We start from the raw sequence: 22437 nt of genomic DNA, 5'->3' as shown, positions 1-22437 counted from the left end.
CCTAAAAATTCTGTTCATGACTTTGACAGTGGGCAAACTTACAAAATCAGCAAGGGATCAAATACTTATTTCCTTCACTGTAGGTGCTCAGCTCATACACACAGTCTGTACATGCCTTTTTTATAGAAAAGAGAGACTTACCCAGTTTGAAGTTTTTTTTCTTTTTTTATTGCTCATAAACAATGGGGAAAGACGGAGACTGTGACAGTCTTCATCCTTCCCCATTGTTTATGAGCAATAAAAAAAGAAAAAAAATGCCAAACTGGATGCCGCTCTCTCTTTCTTCTACAAAAGGCATTTACATATAGCAAAGACATCTCGTGACAGAGTATCACAAGATCATGTTTTTTTTCAAAGCTGATCATCTTCCACAACGTTTCCATCAGGAATTTTGAGGCAGATTTTAACTTGCCAGAGTTGTTTGAGGCTTTTTTTTTCGCATTTTTTGCGGCGCTGTTTGCCTATGACCATTAAATCTACTGCAAAAACCGCTGCAAGAAACTCTCCTAACGAGCGCCAAAGGTTTTTTTCTGCCGACCCATTGATTTCAGAGGCAGAAACCGCTCGAAGAAAGAGAATGTAGCTCTTTTTTTCCCGCGAGCAGCCAAAAGCCGGCCGAAATAAAAAAACGTCTCAGTCACTATGGGCGATTTGGCCCATTTTTTTTGGTGCTGATTCCGATGCGGTTTCCTCATCAAAATCAGCGCCAAAAAACTTTGTGTGAAATGACCCTGATGATTGCCCAGCTGGCAGTGTATACAAACCTGAAAGATATTTTTTCATACTGTACAAATAGTGAGATGAATAATGTTAAAAAAAAAATCAAATCATTTTTATTAAATATATTTAACACAAAAATTTGATTTAAGCAATAGGATATTTTCTGTCAATAGATGCCCTTTGACAGTGTTTTTCTGCACTATAATAACTCATTGGGTTGAGAAAATGTACCTGCAGTAGTGACAAATACAGCTCTGCTACTCTGTATTTCATTTCATTCATAATTGCTTTATTGCATGCAAAAAAGGATGAACTCTTTCCATACATTACAATAAACACTGTCATCTAGAGCCCCATTATTATGAGGAATGGGAGAATATTTCTATGATATAAAAAAGTAAATGTTCACACATCGTATGGTGACTATGAGATAAACATTCATTCAGCAGAATGCCCCTTTAAATTTAAAGGATAATCAGCAGGAAAAGGGAACAGGACGATGATTAATGCTTAGATGTTAGTAGGACACCATGTGATGCGCTTTGCTTGGCTCCAGTAATCTGCGGAATCTGGTATAAACAATATAAAAGTGACAATAAAAAAAACAATATATTTATAACGTGGAGCAGAGGAGAATAAAATTGCCCAATTCTTTCAAAAGATATGCTGCAGCCAAACTCATGTATAGTTAGATATATCGCTATATAAAATTACAAACATTTATATGCCATTGTACAGATATTTTAAACCCGGTCCTGTGGCACTTTCTCTACCAAGTGGTAATATAATTTGATATTTCTCATCCGACTATAATGGCTAAAGTAACACACTGTGCTCAGATATCATAATTTAGACTTGTCCTGTCATACAATTAAATTTATTTTAGAATTATTACTGAATGTAGGAAAAATGGGCCTTTCTCAGCGGCTGAAGAACCTTTCTGCCTTGACTCTCATAACCATACTGAATTCTTATTTCGTGCCTTTAATATCTAACTTTTTCTTCCAATAATTTCCTTTCCTGTGTGTCCATCGACTTATCCATCTCTGTCCCATTTCCTAAACCTCTTCATTTACAGATGGTATTCAGCCATTTCTTACCACAACAATTGTTTCATTTTTTAATGTTAATGCTTATTTTTTTTAAACTAAATTCTTAAAAAAGTAAATAATGGATATTTTATCTTCATATAAGAAAAAAAAAACAAAGCCTTTTAATAGAAACCAACCCATTGAGCAGCTGATCACTGTGGGTCCAGCTTTATAAACCCCTGACGATCAGCTGTCATTGCCAGGAGAAGCCACATCTGGCCATATATTTCTCCTATAGCACCCGATACTATTGAAATGTGGTAATACAGGGTGGTCATTCACATCAATGGCCGTCAGTGCACTGCAACACATAGATGAGCCGGGTCTGCCAGAGCAAGGCTCTATTCACATTTTGTTTGAGCCGTCTATCGGGAGTATTTCCCATCGTATTCCTCCAATGGAAGGCTCGGACATATGCCACTGTATACTGTGCGGGATACTTTTTTTTTTTTACTGTATCCCTCTGTATAGAAACAAAATCGTATAAATAATATAAGCCACAAACGCCAAAAGTTTAAAAAAATCTATGAAATACAGTCTTTATTAAGCATATGTCATGTTAGGCTGGGAGTCCCGGACCGAACACACTGCAGGGAGCCGGGCTCCTAGTATCATACTTATGTACGATGCTAGGAGTCCCTGCCTCGCTGCAGGACAACTGTCCCGTACTGAAAACATGATTACAGTACGGGACAGTTGTCCGGCAGCGAGGCAGGGACTCCTAGCATCGTACATAACTATGATGCTAGGAGCCCGGCTCCCTGCACTGTGTTCAGTCCGGGACTTCCGGCCAAAATACGTTCCGTCCATTACGGACGTAACGTGCTCGTGTGAATCCAGCCTTAGGCTGAAAATGAATGACAGTGCAGAACGGCAACATCACCAGGAGGAGAGGATATGCATATAATAGTAGCAATAATAATGAAAATGTTCTTATAATAAAGTGCATAGTGATACATAAGGTATATGAATAAGAGAGGGCATGAAATATAACCAGCTGAAATAAAATAAAAATATATACATAAATGTAATTAACATAAAATGCATAGTGCTTAAATATATTATGTCATCTCAGACCATCGCTTAGAAGGAGCCAGTAACAGTGCAAATAAGTAAAAATAAACTAGAGTAAAACATACCCATGAGTGTCTCCTACTGGGATGGCTTCTGCTCCTCTAGTCTTCTATACAGTAAAAAACAAAAAGTATGCCAACACATACCGGCCCAGCTTATGCCAAAGGGATACCCCTTTGGCATACACCAGATGCATGACCTATGGATACATCTGGCGTGTGTGATAGGAGTTTTCCTGGTGCATACGTCGAATAGTAATCACAAATGTGATATGAACAGAGCCTAAGAGCTACTCTTTGCTAGTAGATGTCCTCTCAGTCTAAAATAGGGGGATCCCAAACAGGTGACTCCCCTCTATTATGTCCACTTGTCCTAATAGGTCATATTAATTGGGTTGTCTTCAAGAGACAACCCCTTTAAATTGAAGAAAACATGTTTTATCCAGCACGTGAATTTATAGAGAGATAAGAGAATGTTAATGTTTTTTTTAACTATGATATTGTAGACAGTTTGAATCAATACATTTCTGCACGTCTTTTATATTTCCACCCTAAAAAAAATAAGCAAAGAAAATAATAAAATACCATATATATAAGACCTTTATTTGTGGTCTTCTGACTTTATTAGTGCATGTAGCAGCCAGCGCCAGCGTACAAAAGAGAAGAAGCTAGTTAAAAAAAAAACAACAACCAGTACAGCTGTAGTTTGTGTGACTTTTTGAAACAAATGGCCACAACTGAACAGAAAAATGTTCATATCTCAAAAAAGAAAACGGCTGTAACTTCTGGCTTACTAACACATGGCTATTTCGCTTGGAAATCCTCTTGGAGTCAATATATTGTCCCACATTTATCAAAATGTTCTTATGCCAGTTTTTGGTGTAAAATGCACATTTTTAAAAGTCACATTGAAACCTGCAGCTTGTGTGGTCTCCCAGGGGACATAGTTTAAGCCAAATATTTATTAATTGGAGTAAGGACAAATAGTGGATTTTTTTGGTGCAAATCTACGTCTAAATTATTTTTTTTTTGTCTGTCAGAGAGTTCAAACTTTGCCAAATTTATTAAGAGCTGTGCAGTTTTAAAACAAAAATTGGTCCAAATCTCACTAATTACCCATTCTACCTTTACTGGAGTACAATGCGCCATTATTAGTAAATGCGGGCTGTTGTATATCTGAGAATTCTAGCAGAATGGTTTTAGAAATTTGTATACACTTTATAAAGTTGAAGTCCATTTAGTCTAAGGTTGGGAATTTGTGCAACCTGTGCAACTGCACATGGGCCCTACAGACAAGGGGGCCATTGCTACTTTGAAATTAAAGATTAGACTTCATTATTGATTCCCCCTATGGCTCACAATTATTGGTGGATTAGCAGACCACGGAAAGATATTTTGGAAAACCATGAAAAATTTTGTCAATAACAAGCACCCCACCCGAACATAGACAGTAGAGATCCCCTGCGCATAAACAGTATATGGGCCCCTTGTTCTCCATTAGCTTATTCTAGGTCCTGTTACCCTATTATGTCTCTCTAACAACCCACCATTGACTGTGAGCAGTGAAGTTCATAAGATCAGGCCCTTACATGCAATCCCGTAGACAATCGAAAACTGTTACAGTTTTGCATTGAAGGTGGTAGTGAGACCCTTAACCTATGGTATGCTCGCCCCTGCAACCCACACCCATAAAATTAACAGATGTAAAGCAAGGGACCAATATACTGTTCTTGAATGGGACCCTCAGTAGCTCTCTGTTGTCCGCCCCTGAGCCATTTAACTGTTATATACTGTTACATATTATATTCTTCCATTATTACTACAGTAATTATTTCTATAAAAAAAAATAATAATTACAAAAATAAATCAAATCATGTTTCATGTTTCCTTCATATTTTAAAGAGCCTCTTCAATATATTTTTCACTAGGCAACCATTGAGTAACAGAACAAATAATTAAAATGTTTTTGAGTTAATGGCTGAAAATTAAGCGCATGTTTTAGTATAATTGTGTTGTTTTTTTGTTGTTAAATAATGATTCAGTGTTTTGAGCCAAGATTATATAAATAGTTAAGATAAAATAAAAAGACCTTTTAGTCCACTATGGTTATGGCTTCATTATTCCTAAAAGAGTCAATGCTGAATTGTTGAGTAATTCTTAACCACTGTCTATTTACTGTGGTTATAATATAAAGCACTATACATATTATAAAGGTATTTAATTATTTGAGAAGTTATTGTGTATTATGAATTGATGTACTTTATTATTCTGCAACTTACCTATTGTTTAAAAATGTACAAATTAAAGTTTTACATTCACATAAAAACGTGAGTCAAAACTAACTTGAAGGTACTAAAATAGAAGTTGTTATCGGAAGTGTTGATGAAGAAAGTAACTCCATTGATAAATCTATATTAGTAAATTTTCATTTATGGAATTATTTTATATATTCTTGTTCATTGACTGAAGGAAAGCCAACACATTAAAGGGGTATTCCCAAAACCATAAATTATCACCTTTCCACAGAATTGGTGATAATTTTCTGAACACTGTGACCCTCACCAATCATGGGAATGGGGATCCTGAAGCCCTAGATCCTTATCACTGCACTACCCACAGTAAGGAGGAGCTTGAATGGAGCGGCGATCGAGCATGCGGCTGCCGCTCCATTCACTGTCTATGAGAATGAGGGAAACAGCCGAGCGATGTACTCGGCTGTTTCAGTTATTCACATAATCTTTGAACAGTCCGTCAGCGGGCATGCTCGACCGGTGCTCTATTCAATCTCCTCACTGCAGTTGATCAGTGAGGAGGACCTGGGGAACCCTGTTCTCATGATTGGGGGAGATCCCAGCAGTGGATCCCCCAACAATCAGAAAATTATCACCTATCCTTTGGATAGGTGATAAAGTCTGATTTTGAAAATACCCCCTTAAGCCTTAATATTCAGACTGTTTTGGTTTTGGTCCTAAATGACCAGACACTTTTTTTTTTTTTTTTTTAGCAATTTTGAGCTTATGGTGGTTTAGCAGTCTTAAATTTGTATTATTTGTTGAACTCACAATTTTTTAATTTATAGTTATTCTTTAAGATTTCAAATTGACTTTAAAGTAAAGGGATTAAAAAGGATTGTCTTTTTTGTTTTGGTTGGGAGAACATAAAACAAATATAAACCGCTTCCTTCTTCTCCTTAGGGTCACTGGCTGTCTGTGACAGCTGGGCACCTGACCTGCTCCTGCAAGATTACAGGAGCTTTAAGGCAGTAATGCCAAAAGAGGTGAAAAGAAAGTGGGCAATTGTTCAGGGGTGAAAAAGGATGTCCGGAATCAGAAAAAAAGGGTTGACTTTCTCCCAGAATCAGCACCACTTTTCTCTATGGGCTGTACATGGCATTTCAGCTCATCTTTATTTAAGTGAATGTCAGACACTTTTTTCTAATCTCATCAAGTGAATGGGGCAGAGCTGCAATACCAGACAAAGCCCATAGACAAGAGTGGTGCTGTATCTCGGGGGGGGGGGGGGGCAGACCCTTTTTTCTTATCCTTGACAATCCATTTGATTCTAGTCCCATGTCCTGAAAGAAACTGATCAAATCTGCAGCCTTGCGGCTGAATTGCTCTATGACTGAGGACAAAGAAGGGGTAAGGCTCTGTTCACAAGGCGCTGGGGTCCCGTGCTGACGTTCCATCAGTGGTTTCCGTCAGAAAGGGACACCGACGGAAACTAGAGGTTTCCGTTTCCGTCACCATTGATTTCAATGGTGACGGAGCCGGTGCCGGTACACAAAAGAGACAAACAGAAACCACGGGCACCGGCTCCGTCACCATTGAAATCAATGGTGATGGAAACGGAAACCTCTGGTTTCCGTGGTTGTCAGTTTGTGTCTGCTCAGGGTCCTGTCCTGACGGAAACCTCAGACGGAACGTCAGAACGGGACCCCAACGCAGATGTGAACAGAGCCTAAGAGGCCCATCAATCTATGCCTTTCTCTGTCTCTTACTGTTGTATATTTTTGTAAAAAATACCTTCAGGTGGAAATGCTGCTTAAGATTTTTTTATTGAATTCATGGCAGCTGATTTTATCAAGCTGTGTTTTTTTTTCTATAGTAATGGACGTATTCTGATATAACAATTGTGGATTTTTCAGTACATATTATTTAAAGGTGTTTATAGAATATTAAACAGTATATCTGTGACCAGATACATGACAAGTGAAATATAGAATATCATATATATATATATATATATATATATAGATGTTAATGTAAAATCCATACTGAGAACTTTTATATTTTTTCCCAGCTCATTGTCCACCCTACCAGAAAATGTGTAATGATGCTGTTACATGTATACAGGACTCTCAGTATTGTGATGGATTGCCTGATTGCCCAGATGGTTCTGATGAATATAACAGCACATGTGGTAAGAGAAAATACTGCAGGGATCTGTGTCATTAACTTATGGAGCATTTTATTTTCTTGTTTTTTTGTGTTTTCTTTTTACTATTATTATACTGTAGCAACAGGTGATACATTTTATAAAAGCTGTTAGTAATGATACTCATTGTACGTGACATCATTTCACTGCAAGAGGATTATCCTTACAATGAAGACCGTTTAACTAGTGATATTAATTTAGGCATTGCTTTTGGTTCTCCAGACCCCATTTACATCAATGGCCCTAGCATGTGTGGGATAAAGAAATTAGATTCTGAGCACCACAGAGGATAGAGAATATAATGTGGACGACTATAACCCAAGTACAGTACTGCAGAATATGTTGGCGCTTTATATATATATATATATATATATATATATATATATATATATATATATATATATATATATATATATAAAAATACCATTAATATTTAAATGAATCAGCACTCGTGTAATAATGTGGTGGGTGCAAAGCAACTAGATCTTAATCCACACCTCAAAATAATACCATACAAGAAAAGAGATTGCAGCACTCCAGCAAGGTCCAGTAAACGAATATGTGATTTTATTTGCCCATGGTTAGAGCCAAGGAACTTTTTTCAAGGCTTCTTTATGTTTTATATATTCTCAAAAATATTTAAATTACATAGTTACAATCCCACAATCTCGTTGTTGTATTCATGTTTCTTTGCTGATTTCGGAGGATTTTTTATTTGAATGAAAGTTGCTTACTATATTAACACATCCAATGGGTCTTGTGAAGAATTCCTAACCCTAATGTCGAATTTAGCAGAGGAAGTCTGAAAAAGAAAATAGAGTGCAGGACATTTTTCCATTTCTTGGCAATATAAATGGCAGGACAGAGGACAGAAAGCAAAAAAATGTGTTTTCACAAAGGTTGGCTATATCGGTTATAACGCCAGAATATATGTAGCAGGGAGCCATATTCAGAACAGACATTGATCCTCTAGACAACTGTATTGTACATTGCTGGAAGTCTCTCCTTTTAATGCAAACATCATTCCAACCCCAATTTTATTATCCGGATTATCCAGATAAGATGTTGAAAAAATTGGAAAATTGCAGTCATTATTGTCTAATGGAAAATCTGTACAGCAATTATTAGATTTCTATTGTAAGAAATGTAACAGGAAAATTACATTGGTAAAAAAAAAAAATACCCAATGAGTATAAAAAGAATGAAGTGTGAGAATATCAAAGAAACGGATCTTAAAGACTTGGAACACTTCTTTCATGTCGTCAGAGATCTAAATCCTCCAACATTTTTTTTTCCTGATCAGAGGGAATAACAGTGCCAAGTCCTATATATACACCAGTGATTGCAATGTAATTTATCATATTACAAATCCATTTACTGCCTTTCTAAATCGGATTTCATGGGAACATGAAAACATATTGCAGGATTCAGGAAGAAGTGGGTTAGTTATGGAGCAAAATGTCCACGCAGCATAAGATCAATTGGTCAGAGACTGCACAAAATTATATTCACACCAAGTAACAGCTTTTCTATGCATTAATCCACAAGCCTCCTTTTTAAAGCACCTCTTCTGGATATATCCCTGCCTTAGACCATCAGATGGGAATTTAAATACATTACAAGGACAAACAACATATTCAATGTCAAAGATGACCATTTAAATTACTTCCAGTAATGTTATTTTAGGTGATTGGTTTTGCGTTATGTTAAATGATGATCATTACAAAAGTGAATACAAGAAGATTGAGGTTTCTTACTGAAAATCTTCAACAGGAACAATAACATATATGAGCATTAAGCCAGTTATATCTGACCAGAACATTTAGTTAAAAGGTGATAATGGCAGCGGCATCGCACCAGAAAAGTGTATGTTTGAGCATTTGTAACGGTGGGCAGTAGATTTATTTACAAGCTTTATTCTTCAAAAACATTATACTTGAGTGAACAGTGACAATACTCTGAATGTTCAACTTGGGGTGGGGACCTTAAATGAACACAGGAATCCCACTAACACCATGTGCGCCTAACTTTGTGCTCAACCTAAAATGAAATGATAAGAGAAAAAACGGCGCCACCTTGTGCAGATCAGTAGGTAAGGGTGAGACAAAAGAGCAAGCAATGTGCTCACCTGGATACGAAGTTATAAGGCATGTATGAACCACAGTGCTGCTGCCAGATCCGAGTCGGTAACCAGATGGGACCGCTTAGGTAGAGAGAATTGCAGGAGAAAAGGTGGATCTTTCCAGGGGCGCTGCTGTGTGGTGGAAATGATAGGAACGAAGTCCGGAAGGTATTGATAATAAATTCAATTTATTGTGAGTGGCTACGTGTTTCAACGATGAACAATCGTCTTCCTCAGGCCATGTACATATTACAATGGACACATCTTATATAGCATGTGGGTTCAAATTGACACAAGTGAAAAAAAAAATAAAAATCTGCAGAGGTCAAGGTGCGATCGTGACGTCACTCCCGGCTTTTTCCGTTATTCCCATCGCGGGGCAGTAAATGCGTAATATGTTTAACATACAAGCCAAATAGTTATTTGTAAACAGATATACAAGTCAAAAAATGAAAAATAAAAAATAATAAATAAAAAATAAAAAGTATGAAGAGCTCACAAACATCTCACTATAATTAATATACGACTAGACAGGGAATCATGCATTAGTCAGTACGTAGTAGGGTGAAAAAAGTAGACTGAGTTATGAAATAATCATATAATCGTTAGGGCTACAGTAGAAGCCACTGTGTTGCTGGGTTAAAATGAACGAAGCCGGGACGCGGCTTCGTTACCAGGACAACCAAGCAGAGAACGGAGCGACAGAGCAAATGAAGAGATCTGCGCTTGCTGTGGGTAAGTTATTGAAAGCTTAAAAACTACTTAAAAACATACATTATTTAATTTAGCACGATTCCCAAAAATGTTCGGTCCTGTTTTCAATAGGAATAAGCAGTGTATTTAAAACTCTGGTATGTAATTCAATAAGAGGAATATTATTTTTTGCAATAGAGTACAATAAAAGTAGTGGTTTAGAAAAAGGTTAAAACTGCAATTGTATTATTAGGTCAACAGTGCGGGACAACGGGACCGGAGAATCTGAAGAAAAACAGGGATAAGACAGGCAGAACATGCTGCAGGTAAGTTGATAAAAAAGTCAATTATGGTTAAAATGATAGTATGTGAAAAATTTACTATTTAATCATTTTTAAAAAGAAAAGGGGAAAGTACACGGCATAAGTAAACTATGTGGATATGAGGGTTTGCGTGGCAAAAAGAGAACGCATAATGAATGAATAAATTTGCCACGCAAACCCTCATATCCACATAGTTTACTTATGCCGTGTACTTTCCCCTTTTCTTTTTAAAAATGATTAAATAGTAAATTTTTCACATACTATCATTTTAACCATAATTGACTTTTTTATCAACTTACCTGCAGCATGTTCTGCCTGTCTTATCCCTGTTTTTCTTCAGATTCTCCGGTCCCGTTGTCCCGCACTGTTGACCTAATAATACAATTGCAGTTTTAACCTTTTTCTAAACCACTACTTTTATTGTACTCTATTGCAAAAAATAATATTCCTCTTATTGAATTACATACCAGAGTTTTAAATACACTGCTTATTCCTATTGAAAACAGGACCGAACATTTTTGGGAATCGTGCTAAATTAAATAATGTATGTTTTTAAGTAGTTTTTAAGCTTTCAATAACTTACCCACAGCAAGCGCAGATCTCTTCATTTGCTCTGTCGCTCCGTTCTCTGCTTGGTTGTCCTGGTAACGAAGCCGCGTCCCGGCTTCGTTCATTTTAACCCAGCAACACAGTGGCTTCTACTGTAGCCCTAACGATTATATGATTATTTCATAACTCAGTCTACTTTTTTCACCCTACTACGTACTGACTAATGCATGATTCCCTGTCTAGTCGTATATTAATTATAGTGAGATGTTTGTGAGCTCTTCATACTTTTTATTTTTTATTTATTATTTTTTATTTTTCATTTTTTGACTTGTATATCTGTTTACAAATAACTATTTGGCTTGTATGTTAAACATATTACGCATTTACTGCCCCGCGATGGGAATAACGGAAAAAGCCGGGAGCGACGTCACGATCGCACCTTGACCTCTGCAGATTTGGTGTTTTTTTTTCACTTGTGTCAATTTGAACCCACATGCTATATAAGATGTGTCCATTGTAATATGTACATGGCCTGAGGAAGACAATTGTTCATCGTTGAAACGCGTAGCCACTCACAATAAATTGAATTTATTATCAATACCTTCCGGACTTCGTTCCTATCATTTCCACCACACAGCAGCGCCCCTGGAAAGATCCACCTTTTCTCCTGCAATTCTCTCTAACTTTCTGCTCGGCTGGACGGCCGGTGTACCGGCTGCGCCTAAGTTGGTCACTGTGGGAATCACCCCACTATGTCCCAGCCTACTCCAAGGGTAAGGGAAGAGCCCTCTGCCCTTGGCCACGCTATGAAGAATGCAACTCTTGTTAGTCAACCACTACCCTTTACAATACCCAGGTACACACCCAAGCAGTCATCAGTTAATGGTGCCAACGTCCAAAACACGCGTCCTGGGATCGGTGTCGAACACTACTTCACAGTCCATTTACAGACAGCCGTCCCTTTTGATGACTACTCAGCACAGATCACAATATATGTTAAATGGTACAACACTGTATACAGAATTATACACAGACACTCAGTGTGATCCTTCTTACTTTACATGCGACCTCCAACTTAGCCACTGGAGGAGGAAAACGGTGATGGTTCCAAGTTCAGGGGCCTAACCCTATTCCACTAAGTTTCTCTGACATGCAAAATACAATTCCAGCTCTTCTGCAGAGCAGGCTCAATTATACTTGTCTGACCAAGACAATACACACTCTCCTACCACCTACAAGAAAGGGGCTTGTACTAGCTCCAAAAGGAAAACCGGTGCTGTCTAAATATAAAATACCTCCGACAAGATGACAGCAACATTCACAAAATAATTATAAATTCAATGAAAACTTTATTGCTACATATATATACACTACCGTTCAAAAGTTTAGGGTCACTTAGAAATTTCCTTATTTTTGAAAGAAAAGCACAGTTTTTTTCAATGAAGATAACATTAAATTAATCAGAAATACACTCTATACATTGTTAATGTGCTAAATGACTATTCTAGCTGCAAACGTCTGGTTTTTAATGCAATATCTACATAGGTGTATAGAGGCCCATTTCCAGCAACCATCAGTCCAGTGTTCTAATGGTACATTGTTTTTGCTAACTGTGTTAGAAGGCTAATGGATGATTAGAAAACACTTGAAAACCCTTGTGCAATTATGTTAACACCGCTGTAAACAGTTTTGCTGTTTAGAGGAGCTATAAAACTGACCTTCCTTTGAGCTAGTTGAGAATCTGGAGCATTAGATTTGTGGGCTCGATTAAACTCTCAAAATGGCTAGAAAAAGAGAGCTTTCATGTGAAACTCGACAGTCTATTCTTGTTCTTAGAAATGAAGGCTATTCCATGCGAGAAATTGACAAGAAACTGAAGATTTCCAACAACGGTGTGTACTACTCCCTTCAGAGGTAAGCACAAACAGGCTCTATCCAGAGTAGAAAGAGAAGCGGGAGGCCCCGCTGCACAACTGAGCAACAAGACAAGTACATTAGAGTCTCTAGTTTGAGAAATAGACGCCTCACAGGTCCTCAACTGGCAGCTTCATTAAATAGTACCCGCAAAACGCCAGTGTCAACGTCTACAGTGAAGAGGCGACTCCGGGATGCTGGCCTTCAGGGCAGAGTGGCAAAGAAAAAGCCATATCTGAGACTGGCTAATAAAAGGAAAAGATTAATATGGGCAAAAGCACATAGACATTGGACAGAGGAAAATTTGAAAAAAGTGTTATGGACAGACGAATCGAAGTTTGAGGTGTTTGGATCACACAGAAGAACATTTGTGAGACGCAGAATAACTGAAAAGATGCTGGAAGAGTGCCTGACGCCATCTGTCAAGCATGGTGCAGGTAATGTGATGGTCTGGGGTTGCTTTGGTGCTGGTAAAGTGGAAGATTTGTACAAGGTAAAAGGGATTTTGAATAAGGAAGGCTATCACTCCATTTTGCAACGCCATGCCATACCCTGTGGACAGCGCTTCATTGGAGCCAATTTCATCCAACAACAGGACAATGACCCAAAGCACACCTCCAAATTATGCAAGAACTATTTAGGGAAGAAGCAGGCAGTTAGTATTCTATCTGTAATGGAGTGGCCAGCGCAATCACCAGATCTCAACCCCATAGAGCTGTTGTGGGAGCAGCTTGACCGTATGGTACGCAAGAAGTGCTCATCAAGCCAATCCAACTTGTGGGAGGGGCTCCTGGAAGCATGGGGTGACATTTCTCCTGATTACCTCAGCAAATTAACAGCTAGAATTCCAAAGGTCTGCAATGCTGTAATTGCTGCAAATGGAGCATTCTTTGACGAAAGCAAAGTTTGAAGGAGAAAATTATTATTTCAAATAAAAATCATTATTTCTAATCTTGTCAATGTCTTGACTATATTTTCTAGTCATTTTGCAACTCATTTGATAAATATAAGTGTGAGTTTTCATGGAAAACACAAAATTGTCTGGGTGACCCCAAACTTTTGAACGGTAGTGTATATATAGATAAAAATGAAAATGTAAACATATCCACGATGAAGGATTAACACCAAGGTCTATAGTCAATCAGATACAGTACATATAGAAAATGGAGAGTGCAAATGCTACAATCAATGTAAGCCACATAAGTATTCTAGGACTGGAGTTAAGTATAAAGTGCAAAATGCATACAACAAGCCAATCAAATACCTAGATATAGGAGAAGTAAACTGAGTAACAGCCACCCACACAAGAGACAACAATAAAGCATACTATGGATGGGAATTAAGTTTCTCCAATCCCTACTACACATTATTTACTGTGGTAGGGGGAGGTTTTTGTTTTTTTTCTGTTACTGAGTTATATTAGCATATAAAAAATGCAGAGTACGTGTATGAAGTGTGCAATGGCTAAAACACATTGGTGTGCAATACTGGGTTAAAGAACATGTCTAAGAGGATGGATGAAGGTGGATGATCAGTATTGGAGAAGGGGCTTACAGGGATATCAAGATGATTGACTCTCTGGGTTCACACACAGTGCTTGGAGGTTCTAGACAAGGTCCTAAAATGTGGAGATATTTCCAAAGGATTCCATGGTGAAGATATATTTTAGTTATGGTTAGACCTATAAATTCTGGTATAAACTATCACTAATATGTCATATATCCATGAAATGAGCTGCTAACTTGGTCTTATGCTAGGCATCAATTAAATGATGCAACAGATCGAATTATTTATAAAGAACATGTGGAGTTGGTCCTGTGATCCCTCTTGACAAACGTAGTGGTGCCATAACACGTACTCACTTACAGATAATTGTGCATCTAATACAGACCCAACATCAAAAATATCTGCCTGGTTACATTAAAGGTGATAAAACTGTCATCACCAAATACCAAGCCCATAGGACAGACATTTTTATGGTTTCTTTAGCCTAGTGAAGATGAACATGAGATGGGGATAGTGGAAAAATCGAATTGGCCTTGTGTTGGTGAAATCCACTCTGCTCAGCAAAAGTGCAGAGAAAGCTATGTCGAAATTGGCATGGTACAGTATTTCCATTTTGAACATGGAGTGATTTCTGCAGTGTTTCCATGGAATAGTGTAGAAAATATCCCTTGTGGGTGAACCTCATGTCATTTATTGAAAGTACTGTACATTCTGCACTGGAATTGAAAAATCACCTGTAAATTTAAGTCCTTGACGTTTTCTCTTTTGTCCAGTTGTATTTTGCCATTTATAGTTCTGTCTGGGTTTTTTTTTACAAATTAGGCCACATGGACGCCATAGATAGATGTTCCCCCTTAAAAGTTTTCTCTACAAGTTAGTGCGGTGTCTAAGTATTAGCGGGTCTCTGATGTGGCTTATAGAGAGGAGAACCGCTATGTATTAGAGCGACTCACACTGTGGTGGCCCGGGTTGTCACTGTATTACATGGATGGTCATTCATTTGAATGGCTGCCATGTAACACTACATTTTGTCTGCAGCGGCAAATCGGTTTTATTATGGAGTGAAATCTGTTCACAACTTCACATTCCCATCTTCCTGCACAATTAGACAGATTTGTTATTCACAACTCTAGAGAGATATCTGAGAGCTGTTTTGGTTGACATGTTGGTTGTCACTGCGCTTTTCCAGATACAACATAGAATTTAATAGAAAGGACATTTCAAGGACTCATATTTACCATTATTTTAAAGATGTTCTCCAGGATTAGAAAAAGGGATCGTCCTTTTCTTCAAGAAACAACGCCTGTCCATGGGTCATGTCCGGTATTGCAACTCATCCCCATTCAAGTGAATAGGGTTGAGCTGCAAAACCAGACCCAACCAAAATACAGGAGTGGTGCTGTGTCTGGAAAAAAAGTAGACCCTTTTCTTCTAATTCCAAAAAACTCCTTCAAACAAGTGAGTATTTTATACAACAATCCCAGAGGACCCGGTGGCAATATTTCCAAATTCAACGCGACACTTCTAGTAACCAATGTCTTCTGATATAATGTGAGACTACATTGAGTGCTTTCTCATGCTTATCCCTTTTTTTTACTGATTATTTGTTATTTCTATTACCTTATCCTTTGCTGCAAAGGAGGAATCATACATATTTATGGACGCTGTCTTTTTTTAGTCCTTTTTATTTGTATTAGGGAGATAAGCCCTACTTAGTGAGCTAGCGATTTGTAAGTCATTGCAGTCGCTATCATTTCTGACATTCATACAATTCTTGAGATTTAACAGCTTTGGCAGGTTCAATGAGGGAGCCTTTGTGATTTTAGCCAGTGGCATGAGATTGGAGTACATCTCTACATATCAACCATATGTATTGCTGTGAAATGACTTCCTTCCAAATCGCACAGCTAGCACTACCTTTTCAATTTGACACACTCTCTCTGTGTGATTGCCTGAGCCTGACTTGTAATCGCTACAGGATGTTTTTCCCGCATTAGTGTTGCTCTAAGATCTTTTACTGATGCATCACATTGTAAAACTAATGACTCGACTTGGTAGTAATGCTTCACGAGTCTGGGCTGTAGTGTCTGCAAGAGGCTGCTTTATTAACTCAAGCCATGCTCGCTGTCACTTCTGGAACCTTGTCTTTATCTTATTTCGAGCTTACATTCTGCTTAGATTTAAGGATCTGAGAGAGGAACTCTATGAATCTGCAGCAGAAGTAATATTATTACATATGATACTTACATAAACTTCGTATTCTTGATCCCCTTCTGTATTGAAATTATAAATGGATTTATATATAATAATACAAGTATTAGTGGACTTACCTAAATCCAGGACCGCTGTTTAGGCATCTACAATGCAATTCAGAAAACGGTTCCATTCATAACCTTCAAAGAGAAATGTTATCTTGATTTGACTTCAAAATAGGGGTCCACTGAATATGTGTTGACCTGAAGACTAAACATTGTTGTTCATGAAGTGAAGTTTACCAGGTAGAGATACAGATTTCTTTCATTCAAAAAGTGAATCACAAAAATGTGCACAAGAATGCGGTCTATTGCAAGCCCTCTCCAAACGGAGAAATCTTCTGAGCCAGAAGGTCCAACAAGGGTGAAGGGCAAATTGCCTCCCTCCGTGCATTGGGGTCTGCATAGGCTGCCACCTCAAGCCACCACTTGGGTTCAAACTTCAGGTTTTGCTACAGCTGGAAGAGAGAGCCGGGTGACAGGGGGTGAGGAACGTGGTGGTCACAAATACCCCCATCCCTGACCATCAGGAGGGACATTCCATAAGGATACCGCACAATGAAAAGTCCTTATGACAGAAATACGTGCAAGTGGAACACACCGTGACATAAAAAATAAATAATAATAGTCCTGTGAAATATGCCTACTACCTGACCGGAAGTAAAAAACCGAGGTGGGAAAAAGTCTGAAAGTGAAATGCTATTAAAGGTGCCATCAACCAGTGGAGTCTTATCTCCAGGGATTTTCGGGCACTCAGGGTCACAACTCCATGGGCACTTCTGCACATTCAAGCTTGCGCACTGCTCTCTGAATTAAAGTCTGAGGGGGGTACCGGCTCAGCTATTCCCTTAAATGGATTGTCCAAGATTACAATAACATGGCTGCTTTCTTCCAGAAACAGCAACACCCCTGTCTGTGGGTTGTGTCTGATATTGCAGCTCAAGTGTATGGGTCTGGGAAGTATATTTCATTAATGATATTAATGAAAAAGGAACTAGCTAGCTTCTCCTACTACTTGGATTTCAATATAAATCAATATAGTCTACATGAAAAAAAAAATATGACAATAACTTTTTACAAGAAAATATTCCAGGTTTATTACACACCCTGAGTAAATGTTAACCCTTGAATGCCATTTTATATTCTATCTTTTTTACATTTAAATCGGTCCAATACTATTGCATAGTTACATAGGCAGATCAATTACACATCATTCATTGCTAAGTTATTTATAACCCTCAAAGCCATTCATCATTAGATAAACATCTAGCCCTTTTTTTGAATGCTGACATAGCATCTGTCATTATTACCTCTTGAGATAAGACATTCCAAAGTTTAACTACTCTTAAAGAATAATTTTCTATATTAACCCCGTAAGGACGCAGCCACTTTTGGACCAAATGACACAGCCTCATTTTTTAAAACTGACGTGTCAATTTATGTGGTAATAACTCTGGAATTCTTTTACCTATCCAAGCGATTCTGAGATTGTTTCTTGTGACATATTGTACTTTATGTTAGTGAAAAAAATTTGGTAGATAAATTCAATATTTTTTGTGAACAGCACTAAAGATAGCACTTGTAAGACAGATAGTAATACCACACAAAATAGTGACTAGTTCACATTTCCCATATGTCTACTTTATGTTTGCATCATTTTTTGAACATCCTTTTATTTTTCTAGGACGTTACAAGGCTTATAAGTTTAACAGCAATTTCTCACATTTTCAAGAAAATTTCAAAAGCCTATTTTTTTAGGGAACAGTTCAGGTCTGAAGTAGCTTTGAGGGCCTTATATATTAGGAACCCCCACAAATAACCCCATTTTAAAAACGGCACCCCTTAAAGTATTCAAAACAGCATTTAGAAAGTTTCTTAACCCTTTATGCGTTTCACAGGAATTAAAGCAAAGTGAAAGGGAAATTTGCAAATTTAATTTTTTTTGCAGAAATTCCATTTTGATCCATTTTTCCTGTAATACTGAAGGTTTTTTACCAGAGAAACACAACTGAATATTTATTGCCCTGATTCTTCAGTTTTTATAAATATCCCACATGTGGCCCTAGTGTGCTACGATCCATGAAACAAAGGAGCACCTAGTGGATTTTTCGGCCTTCCTTTTCTTCAATTATATTTCAGGCACCATGTCAGGTTAGAAGAGGTCTTGTGGTGCAAAAACAAAGGAAACCCCCCAAAAGTGACTCCATTTGGGAAACTACACCCCTAGAGGAATTCATCTAGGGGTGTAGTGATCATTTTGACCACACAGATATTTCATAGATTTCATTATAATTGGGCAGTGAAAATGAAAAATTACATTATTTTCCAATAAGATGTAGCTTTACCTCAGAATTTTTAATTTTTTCAACATATAAATGAGGAAAAGCACCACAACATTTGTAAAGCAACTTCTCCAGAGTACGGAAATACTCAACATGTGGTCATAAACTGCTGTTTGGGCAAGCGGCAGGACTCGGAAGGGAAGGCATGACATTTGGCTTTTGGAGAGCAGATTTTGCTGGATTGTTTTTTCTGCACCATGTCGCATTTGTAAAGCCCCTTAGGTACCAGTACAGTGGAAACCCCCCAAAAGTGACTCAATTTGGCAAACTACACCCATTGAGGAATTCATCTAGGGGGGTAGTGAGCATTTTGACTCCACAGGTGTCTCATAGATTTTATTAGAAATGGGCAGTGAAAATGAAAAATTACATTATTTTCCAATAAGATGTAGCAATAGTTCAAAATTTTTCATTTTCTCAAAGGAGAAAAAGCACCGTAACATTTGTAAAGCAACTTCTTCAGAGTAGGGAAATACCCAACATGTGATCATAAACGGCTGTTTGGACACACAGCAAGGCTCTAAAGGGAAGGAGCGCCATTTAGTATTTGGAGTTGAGATTTTACAAGATTCGTTTTTTGACAACATGTTGCATTGAGCTATAGTACCAGTACAGCGGTATCCCCGAAAAATTACCCAATTTTTGAAACAAAATCCCTCAAAGTATTTATATAGGGGTGTAGTGAGCATTTTGACTGCACAAGTGTTTTGCAAAAATGAGTAAAGAATAGATGTTGCAGATTGAAAATTGACATTTTCCACAGATATGCCATTTCAGTGCACAATGTGTTGTGCCCAGCTTGTTCCACCGTAGACACACATCCCATAAATTGTTAAGCAGGTTCTCCAGAATACAGTAATACTCCATATGTGGTCATAAATTGCCGTTTGGGCACACTGCCAGGCTCAGTTGGGCCACCATTTGGCTTTTGAAGCGCAGATTTTGCTTGGTGTTTTAGTGGTATTTCAGCTTATAATTTGGGGATATATGTAAGCTGGGCGGAGTACATAAGGGTATATGTAAGCTGGGCGGAGTACATCAGGGTATATGTAAGCTGGGCGGAGTACATAAGGGTATATGTAAGCTGGGCGGGGAACATCAGGGTATATGTAAACTGGGCGGAGTGCATCAGGGCATAATATCCCTATAAGCAGCACAAGGCCCTAGTGTTTCCTCATCTCCGCTGCGTCTACAGGGTCCAACTGTGGGGTCCAGCAAATGATGATGTGGGGTATTTAGTGACATTCTACTGGACCTAAAAAATTTGTCTGGGTCGTCATTTCGCATAATTTAGCATCATTGCGTTTTGAGAGTCATAACGTGTTATTTTTCCGGTGACGGAGCTGTGTGAGGGCTTGTTTTTTGTGGAATGAGCTGTAATTTTTATTGGTTCCATTTTGGGGTACATGCGATTTTTTTTATTACTATTTATTCCATTTTTTCGGAGATGAGGAAACCCAAAAACAGCAATTCTGGCACGGTTTTGTTTCTTTATTTTTTACAGTGTTCACCGTGCAGTATAAACAACATGTTAACTTTATTTCACTACGTTCTCACAACAAAAATACTCTTTTCGAAAAAATCATGTTTTAGTGTCGCCATTTTCTGACAGCCATAACTTTTTTATTTTTTCGTTTATATCACTGTGGGAGGGCTTGTTTTATGCGCTGTAGTTTCTATTGTAGTTTCTATTGGTACCATTTTGCGTTACTTGGAACTTTTTGATCACTTTTTATTACATTTTTTTTGAGACAAGATGACCAAAAAAAAAAATGCTGTCATGGTTTTTTATTAAAAATTTTTACGGTGTTCACCGTGCGGTAAAAATAATGTGACATTTTTATAGATCAGGCCGTTCCGAACGTGGCGATACCTATTATGTATATATTTTTTTTCATGTTTTCATTTTTTTTCTAATAATAAAGGAGTCGATCAGGGAAACAGGGCGATTATTGTTTTTATTAGTTAAAACTTTTATTTATTTATTTTTCTTTCACATTTTTTTTTAACTTTTTTAACTTTTTTTATTACACTGACCTGGGGACTTGAAGATCTGGTCTTCTGATCCCCGGTACAACACACTGCACTACTTATGTAGTGCAGTGTATTGTAACTGTCATTCTTCATTTGACAGTTAGCGTATTAGGTCCTGCCTCGGGCAGGACCTAATAGGCTACCGTGCCTGGGAAACCAGGAAGCCTAGAAACGGCTTCCTGGTTGCCATAGCAACCATCGCCACCAGCAATCCATCTCGGGAGGGCCCGGGGGGGTACAGAGGGAGCTCCCTCCCTCTGTCAACCACTTCAATGTGGCGGATGCCATTGACAGCCGCATTCAAGGAGTTAAATGGCTGCGATCGGTGGTAACTGCCATCGCAGCCATTGCAGTGGGATGTCAGCTGTGCATGACAGCTGACAGCCACTGAAGATGAAGCACGCACAGCTCCTGTGCCGGCTTTATCTATAGGGCGTGACTGTATGCCCGTGTGCGGGAACGCACTTTGAATTTGGACGTACAGTCACGCCCAAAAGCGGGAAGGGGTTAATGTCTGAGACGTCTTTCTTCCACATGCAATGAATGTCCCCTGGTCCTTTGTAGAATCCTTGGAAAGTTCTTTGCATTGACCACACATATATTTATACATGGTAATAAGATCACCTCTAAGACGTCTTTTTTTTCCAAGCTGAACAAGCCCAATTTTGTAGCTTCTCATTATACAGTAATAGAATATGCCATCGCTTTATGATTAGTTGTGGTCCTACCTCTGGAATCCTCTCTGATTCTGAGAATGTCGTGGTCGCAGCTCTGATTTATCGCTGAGTCCCCTTCTAAGTTTTTCCTACACAGCAGAGCTACCTGCAGCCACCACTAGAGGGAGCTTAGGAGCCTCCTGCATACGGTTATACAGTATCATTAATTCAACGATAAGACGGTGTGCAGTGCGCTCCCTCTAGTGGTGGCTGCATGTAGCTTGTTAGTTTTAAAGAGGCTATCCCACAAAACAAAAAAATACAGATCGTTAATAATCATTAAAACAATTCTATTTGCCCTAAAATTGATGCTAAAAAAATGTGGGAACCGTTTACTCTCTGTGATCCTTCTCCTGAGCAGTGTCTTTGGGCGGGCAACAGCGCACACATGACTCCGCTCCTGCTACAAGTAGCTCATCCCCACTGTTCTCCGTCGCTCGTCAGTGCTGTCTTACTTCACAGCCTGCCGAGAAAAGCAATCCCTGAGCTTATACAGCCCCAGTATTCTGTACTTGGGATAATATAAAATGTTAGATCCCACTGACCATCACACACAGCACCACAGAAATACATTCTGACATCTCTTCTCTGCTTGTCAGTGTAGGAGAAGGGAGCCGCAGTGAACATGCTCCGATTCTCAGCTGCAATGTGGTAGGCTTAGATAC

General features: G+C 38.3%; 1 protein-coding gene across 1 annotated transcript in view; it reads left to right on the top strand.

The window, feature by feature from the left end:
- Window positions 1–22437, top strand: part of TMPRSS15 (transmembrane serine protease 15) — a 259431-nt gene that overhangs the window by 49849 nt on the left and 187145 nt on the right. The window contains exons 6-7 of the mRNA XM_075851216.1: window positions 7187–7306; window positions 7569–7571. Of these exons, the coding sequence (XP_075707331.1) occupies window positions 7187–7306; window positions 7569–7571 (123 nt within the window). The remainder of the gene's footprint in view (window positions 1–7186; window positions 7307–7568; window positions 7572–22437) is intronic.

The sequence above is a fragment of the Rhinoderma darwinii genome, chromosome 2 (genome assembly GCF_050947455.1).
Source record: "Rhinoderma darwinii isolate aRhiDar2 chromosome 2, aRhiDar2.hap1, whole genome shotgun sequence".
Lineage (NCBI taxonomy): Eukaryota > Metazoa > Chordata > Amphibia > Anura > Rhinodermatidae > Rhinoderma > Rhinoderma darwinii.
The sequence above is the reverse complement of the archived record's forward strand: the minus strand, read 5'-3'. Positions and strand labels throughout refer to the sequence as shown.